We start from the raw sequence: 21,442 nt of genomic DNA, 5'->3' as shown, positions 1-21,442 counted from the left end.
TCACGTCCACTTAGTTGTCAAAACTTCATCCTCATCAACAAAATAGCTTTTAATCTTCACCTAGAAGCAGTAAAAAAATTATAAAAAAAAAAAACACTATTCAAATGTAAAAAATAATGAAAATAATAATTTTAGTGAGAATTAATTAAAAGCAAAACTAAATACCATTTTCATTTCATTATTGTCCAAACTAGGGGAATTCAAATTATTAGGAGCACTAGAAGCATCTAGAATCTTTCACGAAAATAGAAGATATTAAATATAAATAAGATAAGTATTAAACCTACAAATCAACTTGTATGTTACATATGAAGATCAATAAAAAATGTATATACTTGTCCGCAGCTTGGATTATGTCATTCACATATTTTCCAGAAAATCGATTTTGAATCAAAGTCATAAAATTTGTTGGCATATGTTGGAAAGTCATGAAAAGTCCACATTATAGTAGCACGAAGTTGAAATGTCTATTTCTTATAGGCATCAAATGTTTCAATTCCATTTTCTCATAACTCTCACAACTCTTGTATTTATGGTTGGAGGTAAACATCAATGTTTTTTTTTTTTCAAGACCATGTTAGTAGTGATAACATGAAGAATGATTGTTTCATGCACATCCGAGGAGGAAGATTATATGAAATTACCATAACAGGTCAAGTGCTATTAGTTACACTCATAGTCTTTAAAGGATTGAACCCATCAAAAGCCACTCCTGATCGAACATTACGAGGATCTGATGAAAATATTGGATATCGAGCATCAAAATCTTTCCAAGCAAGGGAGTCAGCAGAATGCCTAAGAAGACCATCATTCAATCGATCCTCATGATGCCATCTCAGCAACTTTGGAGGACATAAACAAACTATGCAGCCTTGGTTTCAATGGGAGCCATCGAAGAATTTTTGCTGGTAAGTTATTTCGCTTTTGAGAAGTCTCTATCCCATTAGTTTGTACATCTTCATCTTTTGTTTTCTATCTTTATGTACCAGACTTTGGACATACTTGATCGTTTATATATATATATATATATATATATATATATATATATATATCCCAATATAGTATGCAATCGTTGGGACAAGCATGAACCTTCTCATACCCCAATCCTAACCCGAAATTTATCTTCTTAGTTTCATATTTCTTTTGGTAAAACATCTCTTAGTAAATCTAACAACATAGAAAATGATTTGTCACTCCACCCATGAAGACACGTTAAATTATACAAATGTATGATAAATGAAAGTTGTTATACTTCCTACAGTTTGGGCAGAGGATTTGCTCATTCTCCCTCACAAATTGGTAAAACTTAGATGCTTTTCTGACTTATGGATTTCTTCCACCTTCACCATAAAATGGCTCTTCTGTAGAGTCAATTCCAAAAATATCATTAATTAACCCATCTATGTCATGTTCCAGTTATACATGTTTAGTTGTGCTACTTGAAGTTGTAGACTTCTCACCATTAATTATACATTGTCTATAACCTCTAAGAAATCCACATCGTCGATTAGTAAGTGTTCGTAAACAATTCTACATGTTTGTGAGTGGCAGTAGGCACAATTTGTACAAGGGCACATTATTATTCCATTGATTTTTGAATTTTAAAAAGCAAATTCAATAAATTCATTAACTCCATGAATATATTTTACACTTTATTTTGATTCATCACCCATCCACCCTGTATGTACCATTTGCCAAAGCAAAAATCAAAGCAAAATAATACACATCTAAGAAACTGGAAAAGACAAAAAAATCAAAATATTAAAAATATAGAAATGACAAGAAATTTGTTTATACATATTAACAGTGAAATCAAATATTATCAGAGTTTTATATATACACTTCCAAAACAAAAGTTTGAAATATGCATCCAAATGTAATTTTATTTTAATTTAATAAAACAACTCAACTTTAAAACAATTTTAACACGTGCATCCCCAACTTAATTATACACTTTTTACTTATAAACAAAAAAAAAATATTAAAGGAAGTGCAATGACCACTACAATAAATACAAACAAACCAAGTGACACGGACCCACCATCATAGAAGAAAAAATCCCATCCAATTTTTCTTAAGAATTACATAATTCCCACAAAATCAAGTGTTCAAAAGTTCGACACAATACAAGAGACCCTTTCAGCAAAAAGCTGGTACATTTTGATACTACATAAAATACATTTAAAGCCACCTAAATTTGAACAGACACCCTCAAAAACGTAACTGTCATGAACTAATAGTTTACACCTAACACTGGAAACTATAAGTGCTGGTCAATTATAAATTTTTTTTCAGGAAAACAACCACCATTTTATAAATAGAATTGTTCCTCATTGTGTTTAATAGAAGTTTGGTTTGTGAAATGACCAATACAATTAATTGCCTTTCATGTTTATTATAACATGTTATCCGGTTCACATGTCTTCGAATGACATGATTAGAAAGCTAGGATAAACACATTTGCCTTTTTTTTTATAGACAAATGCTAGTAGTTGGCTTGTAAGCTAATGCTAATTAGTAACTCATAACGTAATTAACAAGGTTACATCAACCTTACTTCATTTATAATAGTATGATTGATCTTTTGAATATTATTGGAAATCGGTTAATTAATTGTTTGTGTGTTGTTTGCCCTAATTGTCTAAATGTGTTATGTGATACTTGTATACATGTGTTTGTCAAATTAAGTAAGGTTGACTAACCTTGATATGATGAAATGTATGGTGCTTAGGTGACTAATGTGAAATATAACTTGGAAAGAATAAATGTGATGATGATGTGAGAACTTGATAATACTTAGAGTTGAAGTGTCTATGACTTCGGAGACCACGTACACTTGCATTAGTATGGTGAATTCCACTACCATATACATGAGTGCTCGATTATTGTTATTGCTAGAATGATGAGATTAGTATCTTGACCTATTATTGACTTATAGGCTTAGACCCCACGAGAAGTCATGTGACATTTCTTTTGGTAAATGGGAGGAAATTTGTGGCATGTATTTAAGTGATATTTGATCTTTGAAATTGGGAGAATATCTTTAATAGTGTTAAAAGGATGATGCCTTTATATAATTAATATTTTCATCAAAATAGTTAGGCTTTGATATGAGATAATTACTTGAGGATGGTGTGCTTATATGAATACTTGTATATATACGTTTCCATTTTACACATCATCTCTACTTTTATACTTAGACGTAATTTTAGCTCTTATTTATTTGTTTTCTTGTACTCTTATTTTATCATAAGTTAGGATTTTGGAGAGGCAACTGAGGAAACCATAGTGGAAGACAAGGACCTGGAAGTCTATCCTTGAGGAGTGATTCAAATATCTCATTCAAGAAATCTTGAGATACAACTCTAGTTGTATTTTAAATCTTTTATTAGATTGTACGACCATTAAAGTTAGTCTTTTGCTGTAAATTAACTCTGATGCATGTGTTTTGAAAATATATTATGAATATACAAATTTTTTCCATATGATAGTTTATGTCTTCCGATACTCGGTACGTGTTATTGAAAGTTTTAAATTTTGATCAGAGATTTTTATGTTAGTAACTTTAAGATGTTTTATTAGTGACCTCTGAGAAATAAGGGTGTTACATTATTCAATGTAATCACCCTATTAAATTAAAGAAATGAACTAATCCTATTATTTGAGAAAATCGTTATAAAATGGGATTATAAACATTGATTCGTTGGGAAAATAGATATGACATTGTGTTGCATGATCTTTGTCTAATTATTTATTACTAGATAAACTGCTTGTGAATGATATGATTGTGATATAATCATGCCATTTTTATTGTTGTGAACATGTATTACTGATACTATAAATTGTGTTATATCTGTTATAATATGAACTTCGAAATGTTATGTGAAAAGTGTGTAATTGTGATATATCTGCCTCATGCCTACGATGGTTCCCTTTATAAGTGACTTAGGATAATGATGTAAGGACGAAAACTGTGAGGGTCTTGAACCTAGTGTTTCATGCATAATTTGACATTGTGAGGGTCAAGGACTAAGTATTAATATAGTCTGATGGTGGAGGTTGTTGGACAAAAAATACAAGAAAAATATGTTTGAATTGTGTTTACAGTTTTTGAAAATATTTTTTTTGAATGGCTTAAAAAACAAAATTGATAAAATAAATGACTCAACAATTTTATTCTGGTGCACTACTAACTTAGTAGCTACGTCTAATCCCTTTCTTTGAAGGACTTAATTCACTATATTTAGAACTTACACTTGAACACTTGGTTAGTCACAATGACTATGTTCAATCTTATCACCTCCAATTTTGTATCGTCAAGTTGTTGAGGAAAGGGCAACCACTATCAGATTGAATTTACAAGTTCTTACACGTCTTCTCAACTTTCAGCTTATTGTCGTCAAGTCGTTGAGGAACACAATCAGCCACTACTAGGTTTGGTTACAAAAAAGGAGTGTTTGTGGGTTTCAGAAATTTTTTTTCTAACTAGAGGATATTTATAGAATAAGCTCTTAGATTTTTCTTACTCAAACACTTTCATAAATTTGACAATATTGTAGCCTAGTGTTTTTGCTTGTTGATTTGAGTTTGTTTCACTTTGAAAAAATGTTGGAAGTTGTTGTGATTGGTTGTATTATTTAAATTCAGAATCATATTCTATTTATAAAAGCCTTTGCAGCATTGTCTTTGTCCTTTAAAGTATGTTTGAATGTCCTTCAAGGAATGGTCTTATGTCCTTCATAGTATGGTCTATTTGTCCTTCAGCATGGTGCTTCGTTGTCTTCCAAAATATATCCGTTGAGTTCAACTCTAGCCATTGAGCATAAAACTGAAACTTTAAATTTTTCTAAGTGTTTTTGGAATTCAGCTTTAGATGAAATAGAATGTACTGGACCCAAAAGTATGAACACCAGAGGCATGGTTTCTTGACTAGAAGTAGGAACACCAAAATCATATTTTCTTGACCAAAGGCAAGGGCAACCAGAGGTATGATTACTGGACTAGAGGCAGGAACACTAGAGGCACAATCATTGGACTAGAGGTAAGAAAAATTAGAGGTATGATTACTTGACCAGAGGTATGATTCTGACTAGACGCAATGACTAGAAGCAGTATCAATTGACCATATGCATGGAGTAACTAGAGGCAAAATTACTAGACTAGAACCAATAACTAGAGGTAAGTTTACTAGACAAGAGGAAACAGCTAGAAGTATAAGTAAATGACTAGAGGCAGACTATTTGAGGCATTGACTATGTTAGAGCGTTGACTTTTACCAAAGACATTAACTTTTCCAATGTTGAATTTTTATTGGGCATTGACTTTTGCCTTAACGTTGATTTTTTGTGTTGACCTTTAATAGGCATTGACTTTTGCAATAATGTTGACTTCACAAGAGACATCTTATCAGAGGCAAAAAAGTCAGATGCTTGCTTCATCTCCAGACGCAACTGGTCAGAGGCAATTTTGACCAGAAGCAGACTTTCATAAAGTAGGCTAAATTACATCTACAGTCCCTTAACTTAATTTCAGGTAACGTTTTAGTCCTTTATATTTTTTTTCCCGAGTTGGTTCTTTATTTTAATTTTAAGTGACAATTTGATATTTTATGTTTTAAAATGTCAACAATGTTGTCCTTTTTTTTACAAAAATTCAAAAAATTCATCAAATTTTTCAAACAAAACCCATAAAATTCATTATCATCTTCAATAAAATACAAATTTAATCAAATTCATAACTTAAATCTTGAAATAAACTCATATTTTCATTCTTTATTTGATGTTGTTGGAGATGAAAATATGAGTGTATTTGAATATTTGAGTTATGGATTTGATAAAATTTGCATTATATTGAAGATGATTATTAATTTTATGGGTTTTGGTTGAAAACTTTGATGATTTTTTTGAATTTTTGTATAAAAAATGATAACATTGTTGAAATTTTAAAACATAAAATATCAAATTGTCACTTAAAATTAAAATAAAGGACCAACTCGGAAAAAAAAAAAAAAAAAGATAAATGACTAAAATGTTACTTGAAATTAAGTTAAGGGACCACATATGTAATTTAGCCCATAAAGTATGTTTTGCTTCATCAGAGGTAGACTTTAATATATGCACTGAGAGCAAAACTGAATTAGAATCAGATGCAGTCTTGGCAAACCTTCTTGGACCATCAGAGACAGAGGCAATCTAATGTTTTGTATCATCAGTGGCATTGTTCCTAAGCAATTTTTCATAAGTATTGAATGCAAAATTTTCGTGATTTTTTGACCAATTCATCAGAGGATATATCCTAATACCCTACAATGTTGTTTGTGGTCTTCGAACTGCACACATAAATAAAACATTAGTGCTTAAAACTATTCCCACAAACTGATTTTGTTATCAACAAAATAAGTATGATTTTGTGTACTTGAAACCAATATTTTTCTCACAATCTCCCCCTTTTTTATGATAACAAACATCTATTTTTGTGAATAGTTTTTATTAAAAAAATAAAAACAGTTCAGCTAAGCTCCTTCCTCAAGATATGCACGTCTAATTTAAAACATAAGACAATATGCTGACAGTTAAAAAAATAGTTCTTCAAAAAAATGTTCCTTTTCACCATTTTGTCATTAGTCAAAAATTAAAGAATGAAGGAGCAAACACGAGAATGGGGGTTTGAATTGTGTTTGGCAAAGTTGATAATTTTTTCATTATGTGATTAAATGATTCAGACTTGATGATTTACTTGGAGTATAAGCAATAACGAACTAAGGAGTGTAGGAATAAAGTGACACAAGTAATTTATCTTGGTTCACCACTAACTTGACTACATCCAATCCCTTCACTCAAAAGGATTTAATCCACTAATTCAACAACTTGAATAACAAAGCACCTTACCCTCCAAGTTGGTCTTCTCAAACAGCCTAACAACTCCGGACTTTTGAGGAACACACACACCTTGACTTTATCGGTCAAGTCTTGCCCACACAATCTATCAACCCCAAATTGTTGAAGGCACACTAATACCACTATTAGATTTGAATACAAAGATTTGGAACTTGAGTAGTTGCTTCTAACAAGCTAATTATAATTATGACTATTACACTATAAGAAAAATAATTTAGAAAATATTTCTCAATCGAACAAGTGTTTCTCTCTTTGAACTATAAGATGAATTTGGAATTTTGAGCTTGAGTTCTTCTACTTTTTTCTGATTTTTTGATGATCTCCTCCTTCAGCCTTGAGTATCTATTTAAAAATAAAATTAGAGTATCAATTTAGTCCTTGTTTAATTCTGGATTGTACCTTCATTCCTAGTTTGGTCAACAATGATCCTATTCAAAAATAACTATGAATAAGATGCTTTATTTTTTAATCCAATCTAAGCAGTTCTTTTAGATTGATTATGTTCGTATTCTATTCATGTTGAGTTTATAAATTCTTCACATTAATATTGTTCATATTTGGTTTAGATTGAGTTTATAAATTCTTCTTATTGATATTGTTCGTTTTGTGTTAAGATTAAGTTTGTAAATTCTTCAAATTAATATTGTTCGTATTTTGTTAGGATTGCTTTTGCAAATTCTTCAAAAGAAACTTCTTTCCTATTTCTTGCTTTGATCTGGGTGGGAACATAACGTTCCAACGGTTCTTGAACTTTCACAAGTAGGAATAGGATTAAGTCCAATTCAATATTTTGTCCTTTATCAAAATATGAATCTGTTATTTTTGAGTTTTAGAAAACTATTTAAAAATCACAATTTTTGTCACTGAAGATATTACTGGGTTGAGTCGCAGACTAGGTCGCTCTCCTTAAGATGTTTCGCTGCACTGCCTAAAATGTGCAAGGCAGGCTATCAACCACGAAGTCCTCAAGATAAAAAAGCCCAGATTCACTATATCGGAGTTCCACTGCACTGTAGAAAACCATTCTAGAATTACACTCTCAATATGGCAGTTAAATTAGACGAGCAGAATATAAAAAGGAGAAAAGAGAAAGTTGGAAAAAGCATCCAACTTTGGTGTACTTTTCACAATAGTTTGAAACTCATTATATAGTGATGGAAGCAAACTCACATATATTTTCTAACCAATGTGGGACTTTAATATTTATAGAGTTGAAAAATACTCAAAATATGAGAGTTTTCCAATGTGGGACTTCAAAAAAAAATATTTCCAATGTGGGACTTGAATTTTAAATAACGAGTTTCTTTCCACTTGAATTTACAAAAAATATTTTTTTTCTAATGTGGGACTTGAATTTTTAAACAAGTTTCTTTCCACTTAAATTTACAAAAAATATTTCTTTCCAATGTGGGACTTCAACAAATTTTTAAATTCACATAAGCACATACTTATGTTCCAACAATCCCCACTTGAATTTAAAATAATGTTTCTGAAATAGCGTCAAACGCTTCTATAAGATCGTGCATAAACAAAGGTGTCTCTTGACTTCAACCTTTGCATAGTAAGTAACATTCATAATCAACAAGAGTGACTCGTAGTCTTGAACTTTATCTCTGACATCAAACTCACACATAACCTTTTCATAGGGTGTATTCTCAAAAGCTCATGTATTAATGGTCCTACACGTGTATCCCAGTATAGTGAACACTCTAGGAATTCTACCTCAAAATTACTTAGGAAGCGGCCCCACTTCCACATTCACATAGGTGAGTCTATCAAGAGTACTCATGTAGCTACGTACTCAACTCCACATAGAGTATAGATCTCATTAAGAGTTTATATTATCTCATCCTATCATCGCTTCAAGAATCATGTTTCTTTAATTTATAATAGCATATTCATCTCATATCACTTCATGACTTGTTATTACCCATTAAACCTAATTCTTGGGATCTCTAATCTTTTATATCGGGTTACCATCATGAGTGACTCTATAGGCATTAGTCTCATCCTTTTGGATGTATTTATGACTTTCTCTGTAGCTAATCCTTTCGTCAAAGGAGTTGCTAAATTCTCATCAGTGCATACATGATCCACTATAACAACTCATTTAGAAAATAACTTTCTAACAACGTTGTGCTTACGAAGAATTTGTCGTCACTTATCGTTGTAATAATGATTCTCAATATTCTCAATAGCCACGTAACTATCACAGTGGATCAACACATCTTTCATAGGGTTTTCCCATATAGGGATCTCAACTAGCAGGCATCTCAACTAGCTCGCTTCTTCACAAGTAGTAGCTAGTGCTATCATTTCAGACTCCATAGTGGACTGAGCCAATATCGACTATTCTTCAATTTCCAAAATATAGTGGTTGCTTTCGAATCATTTGATAAGATATTTCAATCAACATCATTGTATCCTTCAAGGATTGTAGGAAATCTTTGACAATGTAATCTGAGACTCATGGTCCTTTTAAGGCATCTCATGGCTCTTTCGATAGCGTGTCAATGTTCCATACTAGGTTTACTAGTTAACTTGCACAACAATCACACGACGTAGGCAATGTCGGGTCTAGTAAAATAAGTGGCATACCTGAGGCTACAATGATGCTCGCATATTTAGTTTGTCTAACACATTTACTAGTGTTCTTGAAAAGTTTCACACTTGGATCATATGGTGTGCAAGCAGGTTTACAGTCAAAGTAATTATATTTCTTTAGGATTGTTTCAACATAGTGAGACTGATTCAAAGAAATTCCATTTTCTGACCTAGTAATCTTGATTTCAAGGATTACATTCACTTCTTCGAGATCTTTCATATCAAAGTTGTTACACAACAATGATTTCACAATATTTACAACATGAATATTTGAATAAAATATGAGTAAATTGTCTACATAGAGACATATGATAGTGTAAATGTCATTTTCATATTTGTAGTAAATATATTTGTCACTTTCATTCACTTTAAACTCATTCGATATAATAAAGTTATCAAACTTTTCATGTCATTTCTTAGGAGCTTGTGTAATATCATACAAGGATTTATCTAACATACAGAGCTTGTATTCTTCTCCTTGAATTACAAAATCTTCAGGTTGTTCCAAATAGATTTATTCTTTCGAATCACCTTTTAAAAAAGTTGTTTTAACATCCATTTGGTGTATCACCAGGTTAAGAATAGTTGCTGGTGATATGAGTATCCTAATGGATGTTATTCTAGTAACCGGTAGAAGAGTGTCGAAGAAATCTATATTTTCTCTTTGTCTAAAACCTTTGGCTACAAGGTGTGCCTTGTATTTATCAATCTTTCCATTGGGTTTTAGTTTCTTTTTCAATATTCATTTACAACCTGTTGATTTGCAACAATGAGGCAAGTCTACAAAATACCAGGTCCTATTAGACTCTAGAGAATCCATTTTATTGTTTATTGCTTCTTGCAATAAATCTGCATCCAAAGATGACAAAGCTTCTTAAAGATTTGTAGGATCCTCTTCTATAGTATAGGTCGCATATTTGGGTCCATAATTTTTAGCAACTATGACTCTCTTACTTCTTCAAGTTTCTGATTCGCCTTGTTTGGTGCTTATAGATATAGGAATGTAACTTGATTCCTTGCCCCCACTATTTCTCTATTTGAAAGGGAATTTATTTTGGTAGAAGTCAACTTCATTTGACTTTATGATCATTTTTGCATTTAGGTCATAAAACCTATACGCTTTGTTCTTTACCGCATACCAATGAATTCTCATTTGTATGCTCTACTGGCGAGTTTAATTCGCTCGGGATCGGGGATTTTGACATAAGCCAAATTCGGTTGTCTTTTCTTCACTATCTCATAAGGAGATGTTTTGTTTTTAGATTTAAGAACTCTATTCAAAACAATAAACAATATATTTGTCGTACACCAATGAGATGAAACACTAGAGTTAAGCATACTAGAAACAACTAGTTCAATAAGAGTTCTATTCCTTTTTTTTTTTTTTAACTTTACCATTCACTTCAAGCAATTATGGTGCAACTACTTCCATGTTTAATTCTAAACAATTTATAAAACTCATTAAACAACTAGAATCATACTTGAAACCTCTTAATCTTTATACTAAATTGATTTTCAGTTTCAGTTACAAAGATCCTTAACATGTCAAGCGTTTCACTTTTATTTTTCATTTCTCGATAACGTCTTATCAAATTCACATATATCAAAGTGTAATAAATCTAAAGACTCGGATTCTCTAGCTACAGATTTATGTGAACTATTTGTTATTTTAGTTTGACTACAAAAATCACATTTTTCAAAATCATTTAACAATAACTTTGGAATTAAACCTAAGCTACTTAATTTTGAAATTAGATGTGTTCATATCACATAGTATAGCATGTCAAAAATTAAAATCACACAACATGTAAGCAGAAAAAGACATTTTATTGATTTCAACATTCAAACATAAAGAGACATATTAAATTTCAACATTTATTTTAAATATGTCATGAGTGACGTACCTGAATAGATGATCTCATGAGTTATCTTCTGAATTTTACGGGATTGTGCCTTCACGGATCTATCATCGGTCATCTAATACTCTGGATAGTAGCTCACCATATACATATTTAGAACATCTCAAACATCTCTAGCAATATTGTTAGAACTGTAGTAGTTATACAGATCATCAACCAGTCTATTAATAATATAATTCTTATCATTATTCTCCAATGGGTTAATTCTCCAGCTTTCTTATCATTTTCTGCTTGCCTCAAACTGAAACAGTTTATTGAAATCAGAGGCAACATAATCAAATTCAGTAATCTCTTTGATTGACATGGCAGAAAGCAACGTCTTAAAATTGTTATTTTTTAGTTTTAGAAAACTATTTAAAAATCACAATTTATGTCACTGAAGATATTACTGGGTTAAGTCACGGACTAGGTCGCTCTCTTTAAGACGTTTAACGGCACTGCCTAAATTATGCAAGGCGGACTATCAACCACGAAGTCCCTAGGATAAAACATCTCAGATTCACTGTATTGGAGTTCCACTGCACCGTAGAAAACCGTTCTAGAATTACACCCTCAATATGGCAGTTAAAGTCACTCTCAATATGGCAGTTAAATTCACTCTCAATATGACGATTAAAGTCACTCTCAATATAGTACTATGACCATTCATAATTACGACATAATAACCGCTCTAGAAACTGATAGGACTACGACATAACAACCGCTAAAAAAAACGAATGGACTACAGCATAACAACTGCTCTAAAAACCGAAGGGACAGCGGTATAAAACCGCTTTAAAATATCGAAGGGATAGAAAGAAAGGGGAGAATGGGCTCAAAAATTATGCGAACATAATATAAAAGGGAGAAAAGAGAAAGTTGAGAAAAACGTCCAACTTTGGTGTACTTTTCACAATAGTTTGAAACTCATTATATAGTGATGGAAACAAACTCACATATGTTTTCTAACTAATGTGGGACTTTAATATTTACAGAGTTGAAAACTACTTAAAATATGAGAGTTTTCCAATGTGAGACTTCAAAAAAAATTATTTCCAATGTGGGACTTGAATTTTAAAACAAGTTTCTTTCCACTTAAATTTACAAAAAAACATTTCTTTCCAATGTGAGACTTCAACAAGTTTTTAAATTCACACAATAACATACTTATGTTCCAACATAATCATATCTTTGCAAATAATAAATGTATCTTCTTGTGACTGTTTCTTCTTGTAAACAATTTTTGATCATATCTTCTTGTAAATAATTCATATATTCTTGTACATAAATCATGATCAAATCTTCTTGTAAGTAATTCATAACTTCTTGTGATAAATCTTGATCAAATTTTCTTATAAATAATTCATATATTCTTTAGATAAATTTTGATCAAATCTTCTTGTAAATAACTCATGTCTTCTTGTGATAAATCTTGATCAAATCTTCTTGTAAATAATTCATATTTTATTGTTGATAAGATGTTGATCATATCTTCTTCAGATCTTTACCATATCTTCTTTTCAACTTGGTAAAAGATTATCTTCAATTATAAATCATAATCAAATCTTATTTTAGATTGTATTCAAAAATACAAATCTTCTTTTATACTCTGTGAAGTCAAATATATTGTTCTCATAATGATTTTGTTAACATCAAAACTCTAAGTATAAAACCAACTATTGTCATCAGACAAAAAGACTTGAAATAGAAACTTGCCTTTTTTTAATTCATCTTTTTTTTTTAATAGAATTAAAATAACTTAAACATAAAACATAAATTTTATCCTAAGTATGAAACTAAACTACTCTAAGGTTGACACATCATCAGTTAGGTAAAAAAAATAAAGTTTAGGTTTTTTTTGATGAAGTCAAACCTTTCTTTAGCTAGTAGTTTGGTGAATATATCAGACCATTGATATTCGGTGTCTACAAGTTGGAAATTAAACACATCTTCTTGAACAAAGTCCCTAATGAAACAATGTTTGATTTCTATGTGTTTAGCTCTAGAATGAAGTATAGGATTTTTTGTTAAACAAATGGCAGAAGTGTTGTCACAATAAATAGGAATGTTGATTTCTAGAATTTTGTAGTCTTCTATTTGATGTTTCATCCAAAGTAGTTGAAAGTTGCAACCACCTGACAAAATGTATTCAACTTCTGATGTTGACATGACTATTGTGCTTATCCCAATAAAAAATAAATAATGAATCAAAATCATTAATATTTTCGATGATTTTCCTCCCAGAACATTCATAAACTTACAATAATCCAAAATATACTCAAAATATGTTTTAATATCAAGAAAAGCAATAAAGAATTACTTTCATATTATCAAGCACATATAATAGAGATAATCAATTATAAATGAAACGACTTTTTACATTAATCAACCATTTTATTAAAGCGTAAGACAATTTATATACACTACTTTCAAAATAAAATCATTCAATCATATTACATATTTATTTAAATTAATCAATTTTAATTTAAAACATCTTTACATTGAGAGGTTTGAATGTTAAATTGCCTTCAAAAAACAAAATTTTAAAGTTAAGCAATGACAATGTTCCAATTAAACTAAAAGTGTACCTAAGTTTTGTGGTTTAACATGCACATTTTCATTGCATAATCCGATTTGACCTCGTGACCACACCTTATCCCCAAAGGATACAGTCAATGGACCGTTGGCAACATTGTTGAATTTTTTCACTGTTAGATTAATTTATTAGTAGTTTAATATTAATTAACATTCCAACTTTATATTTTTAACACGTTTGGTTTGCATATAAAAACTTGCATCTTCAAAAATAATTAATCATCTACCATTTTTAAACCATCCAAATGTTCAAAATTCTAGTGTCAAATTTAATGTAAAGTTAAAACTTGATAATTGCGTCCATAAAATTTCAAGTAATATGAATCAAAGAAGAGACAAAAATTAAAACCGTGATCAATGTTTATCGTTAGGACACAATGCCACATTACTTTTCATAAGACTTTCAATTTCAACCAAATAGCAACCAAGGTAAACATGTTAATATCTTAGAGTATTTTATTTCATGATAGTTATCAACAATTTTTATAGTTAAGAATCAAAATAACAACAAAAATTCTGAATATGTCAACAATCCACTAATGTTTTTAAAAACACATGAGATCCAATTGCATATAAGAGCATATATGTGCATTTTGTAATATATAAAATAATCAGAAAACAGAATAGATTATTATGCAAGAAATATTTTGCAACGTCAATGCATTAGAGGCATATATATATATATATAATCATATGTTCTTATGTCCAAATCACACAACTAAAGCTTTCATACTCCATAAAAAAAATTGTTGCAGAGCATAAAATTTAAATCATGCTCTAATAAAATCATACGTGCAAATATGAATATAATATCACATTTTACTTCTAATATAAACACATGTTAATTTTGATTTTCAATTCAAGCATTTAGAATATCAATTATATCATATTCATATAAATAAATTGTATCACTTTAGTCATAAATAATATTGTGAATGATCATTTTCTTCAAAGTTGTAGTCATTAATTAATCACAAGTAAATTAAAAATTGAATCTAAAAATTGTTAGATTTATATTCGGAGTATGATATAAATCTTGAACAAATAACATAAAAATGACGATGATGAAAGTTGCACAACTAAATTCCAAAATATATATCATACTAAGTTTTATATTCGACTCACCCCACGCATCTATATGTATATTATATGCAAATGGGTTAACTGGTTAATCTTCTTTAAAATATTTTAGAATCAAATTGCATATTCACATCAAGTATATACATCAAGGATATTTTACATAAAAAAAGTTCTCTCAATTACCAGCATCCACAAAAAAAAAAGAATTTAAAAATATTTTTTTACAAAACTTTGATTCATGTAAACATGATTTTTACATTTTGATTTATGGGTCAAAAGTATATCTGTTTATAGATAAATTCGTCTCATTTTAGGAAGAGAAACAACTATTCATAAATAGTTTATACAATAACTACCGCAAATATGTATATACACGCGTTTCTAATTTTAAAATCCCTTGTGTAGACATTCTTTTCCAATTATAACCTTCAAAATTTATATATTTTAAAAATTATTCTCGCACTCTTCTTTGAACTTCACGATAGTAAGATTAACGTGTGTTTGTTTCGCTGTTTCGGAGTTGCAAAACATAATCCTGAAAATAGCAAGATGAAAATAAATGTACTCATGTGTTGTGATGAACACATTATTTTAGGAATAAATTATAGCGGGAGTTTTTCTTTTCTCCATGAAAGTATGAATTATATTCCTAAATAAATTGAAATATACGTTATTGTGTGTAAAATGCCATGTGACCTCCACTAACCCCACTAACACCATACAATAACTTGCTTTTTTTATATAACATTTATTTATTTATTTATTTATTAATTAGTAATTTCAAAAAATATTATTCACATAAATTTTAATTATTATCTAAATATTTTTATTAAACTTTCTTAGATAAATATTTCCATCATTATATTCCTAGGAATATGAATCATGGAAACAAATTTTGAAACCATGAAACAAACACACACAACATGGATTCAATAGCCATTGTAAAAAACATGCATTCAACAATCTACTAAGTTATTTTATTTTATATTTATTTTAATAATAATGTACTACAAATTTTTATTAAAAAATATTTAAACACTTTCTTATTTCACACTAGTAATAATGTATTAAAAATCACTACGCGAAAAAACGGATATTACAGCGCTTTTTTTAAGCCATTTACAGCGCTTTTTCAAAAAAATAAGCGCCGTGGAAACGAGCGCTGTAAATGATACAACAGCGCTTTTAAAAAAGCGCTATAAAACATGTAAATACAACGCGCACTTGTTATGCACATTTTACAGCGCTTCTGAGCAAGTGGCACTCTTGGTGAATACGAATAAAGACAAGCAACTTCCGGTTCAGCTCCAACCTGAAATACAAATGGAGAGTGAAACCGGGAGTTGCAACGTCGGTTTGAAGAGTATTCCCGAGGTAATTAATTACTTACTACTTACTTGCTTATGTAATTACTTATGTATTAAACAAACTTATATATTAACTGTACTTATGTTTTAACTATTGATGTAGGGTGTCACTACATGTGTCCTATACTTGTCCTCGCCGACTCAACGGAAGGTGGGAAAAGGAATATTGTACAATACTTCGGGAGAAGTATTGCACAATATTCCGATCCCCGCGGGCCATGTCAAAGTATCGCCTACGGTTGCTTTCGAACCAACTGCACCGTTGCCCATACCGGACAACGATGGAGATATGAAGTTCTTAAGCGACGCTATTGGCAGTTACGTGGCATGGCCCACACACCTTGTTGCCCTCGAAAAAAAGATTCCCAAGGACAAATCAGTTACATCTCCCGAAAAGGTTTGTCACATTTATTGCCTAAGGTTTTTTATTTTTTCAGATTCAATAAACTAACATTTTACCTCATTTTTGTAGGTCCAAATAAATAAACCACCCCTACAGCCAAAAAAAGGCAGCAGACCTCAAAAATTGGAGGTTAATAGGGCTGCCAAACTACAAAGGCTGGAGGGTAATAAAGCTGCAAAACTTGCAGCAACAAAAAATCTGGATCGGGGAAAATCGGTCGCTGCTGCTGCTGCTCCTAATAAAAGTCAGCCACGCCTTGGTAAATACGGGGCGTGTCTTGACATCCAAATAAAAAGGAACATGGGCAGCAGCAACGATTCGCCCATTGTACAAATGAATCAAGACATCTTTGGAGATGAGTATATTGAGTACCTCGAAAAGGAGCAAATGTACGATCTTCTCGAACATAAGGAGCTGAGTGTTACTGTAATCAGCTTGTACATAAGGTAAAAAATACTTTTAATTGCATTTATTTGTAATTAATTAAATGTATTGGTAATTAATCTAGTTTAAAATTTTCATTGAAGGTTTTTGTACGAGAAGGTCGTGTGCACGAGGAAACTGTCAAATAAATACTCATTCTTGTCTCCGCATAAGATGTCGATGTTCAAACTCGATCCAGACAATGTAAAACACTACATTGTAGATATGTTTTTAAGAAATAAAGAAAGTGATAAATTGTTCTTGGCACCATATAATTCAGGGTACGTAATTTTATCTTTTTTAATTGATGAGAATTTAATTTATTAGTTGTCTATAAACAAAATTGCTTAACCAATTTTTTGTTGTTGTAGGGCACATTGGGTGCTATTTGCAATCAATGCGGTCTCTGAAGTGATATACTATTTGGATCCCGTGCACGGCGATTACACCAATCACCCCGGAATAAAGAATATGCTCGACACGTAAGTAATATTCATTTATTTCTTACATATATATATTTATATATATATATATATAAATATATATATGTAAGAAATAAATGAATATTACTTACGTGTCGAGCATATTCTTTATTCCGGGGTGATTGGTGTAATCGCCGTGCACGGGATCCAAATAGTATATCACTTCAGAGACCGCATTGATTGCAAATAGCACCCAATGTGCCCTACAACAACAAAAAATTGGTTAAGCAATTTTGTTTATAGACAACTAATAAATTAAATTCTCATCAATTAAAAAAGATAAAATTACGTACCCTGAATTATATGGTGCCAAGAACAATTTATCACTTTCTTTATTTCTTAAAAACATATCTACAATGTAGTGTTTTACATTGTCTGGATCGAGTTTGAACATCGACATCTTATGCGGAGACAAGAATGAGTATTTATTTGACAGTTTCCTCGTGCACACGACCTTCTCGTACAAAAACCTTCAATGAAAATTTTAAACTAGATTAATTACCAATACATTTAATTAATTACAAATAAATGCAATTAAAAGTATTTTTTACCTTATGTACAAGCTGATTACAGTAACACTCAGCTCCTTATGTTCGAGAAGATCGTACATTTGCTCCTTTTCGAGGTATTCAATATACTCATCTCCAAAGATGTCTTGATTCATTTGTACAATGGGCGAATCGTTGCTGCTGCCCATGTTCCTTTTTATTTGGATGTCAAGACACGCCCCGTATTTACCAAGGCGTGGCTGACTTTTATTAGGAGCAGCAGCAGCAGCGACCGATTTTCCCCGATCCAGATTTTTTGTTGCTGCAAGTTTTGCAGCTTTATTACCCTCCAGCCTTTGTAGTTTGGCAGCCCTATTAACCTCCAATTTTTGAGGTCTGCTGCCTTTTTTTGGCTGTAGGGGTGGTTTATTTATTTGGACCTACAAAAATGAGGTAAAATGTTAGTTTATTGAATCTGAAAAAATAAAAAACCTTAGGCAATAAATGTGACAAACCTTTTCGGGAGATGTAACTGATTTGTCCTTGGGAATCTTTTTTTCGAGGGCAACAAGGTGTGTGGGCCATGCCACGTAACTGCCAATAGCGTCGCTTAAGAACTTCATATCTCCATCGTTGTCCGGTATGGGCAACGGTGCAGTTGGTTCGAAAGCAACCGTAGGCGATACTTTGACATGGCCCGCGGGGATCGGAATATTGTGCAATACTTCTCCCGAAGTATTGTGCAATATTCCTTTTCCCACCTTCCGTTGAGTCGGCGAGGACAAGTATAGGACACATGTAGTGACACCCTACATCAATAGTTAAAACATAAGTACAGTTAATATATAAGTTTGTTTAATACATAAGTAATTACATAAGCAAGTAAGTAGTAAGTAATTAATTACCTCGGGAATACTCTTCAAACCGACGTTGCAACTCCCGGTTTCACTCTCCATTTGTATTTCAGGTTGGAGCTGAACCGGAAGTTGCTTGTCTTTATTCGTATTCACCAAGAGTGCCACTTGCTCCGATAAGATTCTGAGCTTCTCTAATACTTCCTCGTTGGAAGGTTTTTGGCGCTTCTCTTGAGGAAAAAAGCTTTTGGGAGTTACGCCAAATCCTTTCCCCCTCACTCGACCGGAATACTCAGGGACATTAAACACTTTCCCAAGAATGTCCCTGCACGTATCCTTGTTGCCCTCTTGAGTTTCAGAACTTTGTTCAATAGTTTCCTAAAATACATGTAACATTAAAAAGATAAGTTCAATAGCATTTTTAAAATACAATATTAAAAAATATTAAAGTGATAATATACTTACACAAAGTTCTACAACTTTCTTGACATTTTCATTATCAACCACTCCTTCTTTGTTAACACGCGCTTCCTTCCATAAGATATGACGACCCAAGGGTTGATCGGCTTGGGTGTCTTTTCTCTATTCGTTAAAATCATAAACAAAATAATACAAATTAGTTACACACTATAGTTTATAATACAAATTACAAGTGATGTTTAATTACTTACAATTTTTTGTTCAAGGCGTGCATATCCCATACGTGATTTCTTGTATGGGTGTTTTGGGTTGCTTGCCCGTTCGCGATTTGCCGTACTAATATTCTATATAAAAAAAAAATTGCAATTGTGTAAAAATTTAAAATACGCTACGAATATGAATAATAAAACACAAATGCTAATAAATTAATAACTTACGACAAACGCCGGGTCAGAACGTTTGGAAACAAATGCACTCCATTCATCCTTTGATATATAATGTTGATATATCTTTGGAGGTTCAGCATTTGTGTTTCCTTCTCTATCTTTTAGATAGAAATTTGAGAGATGGGATCTAAATCCACGATGGATTTTCCCAGCAACTCTCAAAACATATGACTTTCGTTCCTCATCAAGAACAAAAGTGGTCTGCAATGAAAACAATTATAAGTAATGTATTTTACAGAAAAAAAATTATAAATGACAAAAGAGTAGATCAAAATATTTACTTGAATGTCATTCCAGATGATATCTTTGGCATCCTTCAACGCCTTATCTCTCCAGTTGTCTATTGTTATTGGGACATTTTGACGAACAACAGCCCCAATGTAGCTTACAAACATGGAGCTGTTGGGGTCAACTGGCTGACCACTCTCGTTCCAGCCAACCTAATAAACTCATATAGTAAGTACATGCCCTAAACCCTAAAAAAAGATAAAAAAACACACAGCAAACAGAGTATATATAGTATACCTCAAATTTAATGCCACTGCTCCGTGCTTTAATCACCCTTTGCATGATAGTTGCACCACGTTTGACTTCTTTTTCGTAAGTCTTAGAGGTGCCAACTTCTTCATTTTGAACTTCTAAATCTTTGTTTGTATCCATTTAACTACAACAAGTTCAACATGCACTTTAGTATAACATCAACAAGCTCAACATGGATCATGCATTATTATAAACAAACTCAACATGTATCAGTATATCTTAAAAAAGCTCAACATGCATTTTAATGATTACAAAAAATTTATAACATCAATACCTGAATAATGGTTCGAAGAAAGATGAAATCTAAAGAACAGAGGGAACGCAGAAAGTTTACAGAAATATGGTAGAAATACGGTTTGAAGAAATACGTAATGAGGGTTACGTATTTCAATGAAAATATATTGTGTGAAATGGGAGAGATGATCTTGGATGGAAATAAGGTTCGAAATGAAGGAGATGATCGTGGAAATAAGGTTCGTAAAGGACGGGATGATAGGGTTTGCAAAAGAAGAGAAGAAATGAAGGTTGAGATGAAGGTTACGTAATGAAGAGGAAACTGAAGAGGTAACTGTTATATATACGTAACACTTTTACAGCGCTTTTTATAAGCCTTTTACAGCGCTTTTTTTGTAAAGCGCTCTAATAGGCTTCTTTAGTTAAATTTTAAAAAGGCTCTTTTACAGCGCTTCTTCCCAAAAAGCGCTGTAAAAGACCTCCGTGTGTTATGATGTTATATGAATGCCTTTTACAGCGCTTTTTTGAAATAAGCGCTGTAAAAGACCTCCGTGTGTTATTATGTTATATGAATGTTTTTTAAAGCCTTTTACAGCGCTTTTTGGGAAGAAGCGCTGTAAAAGATCCTTTTAAAAATAAAATAATGAGTGTGTTATACCTTTTACAGCGCTTTTTGGGAAGAAGCGCTGTAAAAGATCCTTTTAAAAATAAA

At 31.5% G+C, this 21,442-nt stretch overlaps 1 protein-coding gene across 1 annotated transcript; it reads right to left on the bottom strand.

Moving 5' to 3' along the window:
• LOC140918801 (uncharacterized) lies at positions 1 to 20,824 on the bottom strand. The gene is made up of 9 exons (XM_073363598.1): positions 20,771 to 20,824; positions 20,238 to 20,620; positions 19,948 to 20,157; positions 19,762 to 19,854; positions 19,556 to 19,672; positions 19,166 to 19,468; positions 672 to 842; positions 166 to 234; positions 1 to 60 (listed from the first exon to the last, which is right to left on the bottom strand). The coding sequence occupies exons 2-9, from the start codon at positions 20,349 to 20,351 to the stop codon at positions 1 to 3; spliced, it is 1,137 nt and encodes a 378-aa protein (XP_073219699.1). The 5' UTR covers positions 20,352 to 20,620; positions 20,771 to 20,824.
• Between the last annotated feature and the right edge of the window lie 618 nt (positions 20,825 to 21,442).

Source organism: Cicer arietinum, chromosome 7, assembly GCF_000331145.2.
Source record: "Cicer arietinum cultivar CDC Frontier isolate Library 1 chromosome 7, Cicar.CDCFrontier_v2.0, whole genome shotgun sequence".
Taxonomy (NCBI): Eukaryota; Viridiplantae; Streptophyta; class Magnoliopsida; order Fabales; family Fabaceae; genus Cicer; species Cicer arietinum.
The sequence above is the reverse complement of the archived record's forward strand: the minus strand, read 5'-3'. Positions and strand labels throughout refer to the sequence as shown.

Bases quoted from the DNA above. Each gene is read 5' to 3' on its own strand.
- LOC140918801 (XM_073363598.1), bottom strand. From the start codon at position 20,351: ATGTTTGTAAGCTACATTGGGGCTGTTGTTCGTCAAAATGTCCCAATA. The intron at 843-19,165 runs GTCGGTTTGAAG...TGTCCTCCAAAG, and splicing joins GTGAAACCGGGAGTTGCAAC to TTGCTGAGATGGCATCATGA. The intron at 61-165 runs GTATTTAGTTTT...TACTGCTTCTAG, and splicing joins ACAATAATGAAATGAAAATG to GTGAAGATTAAAAGCTATTT.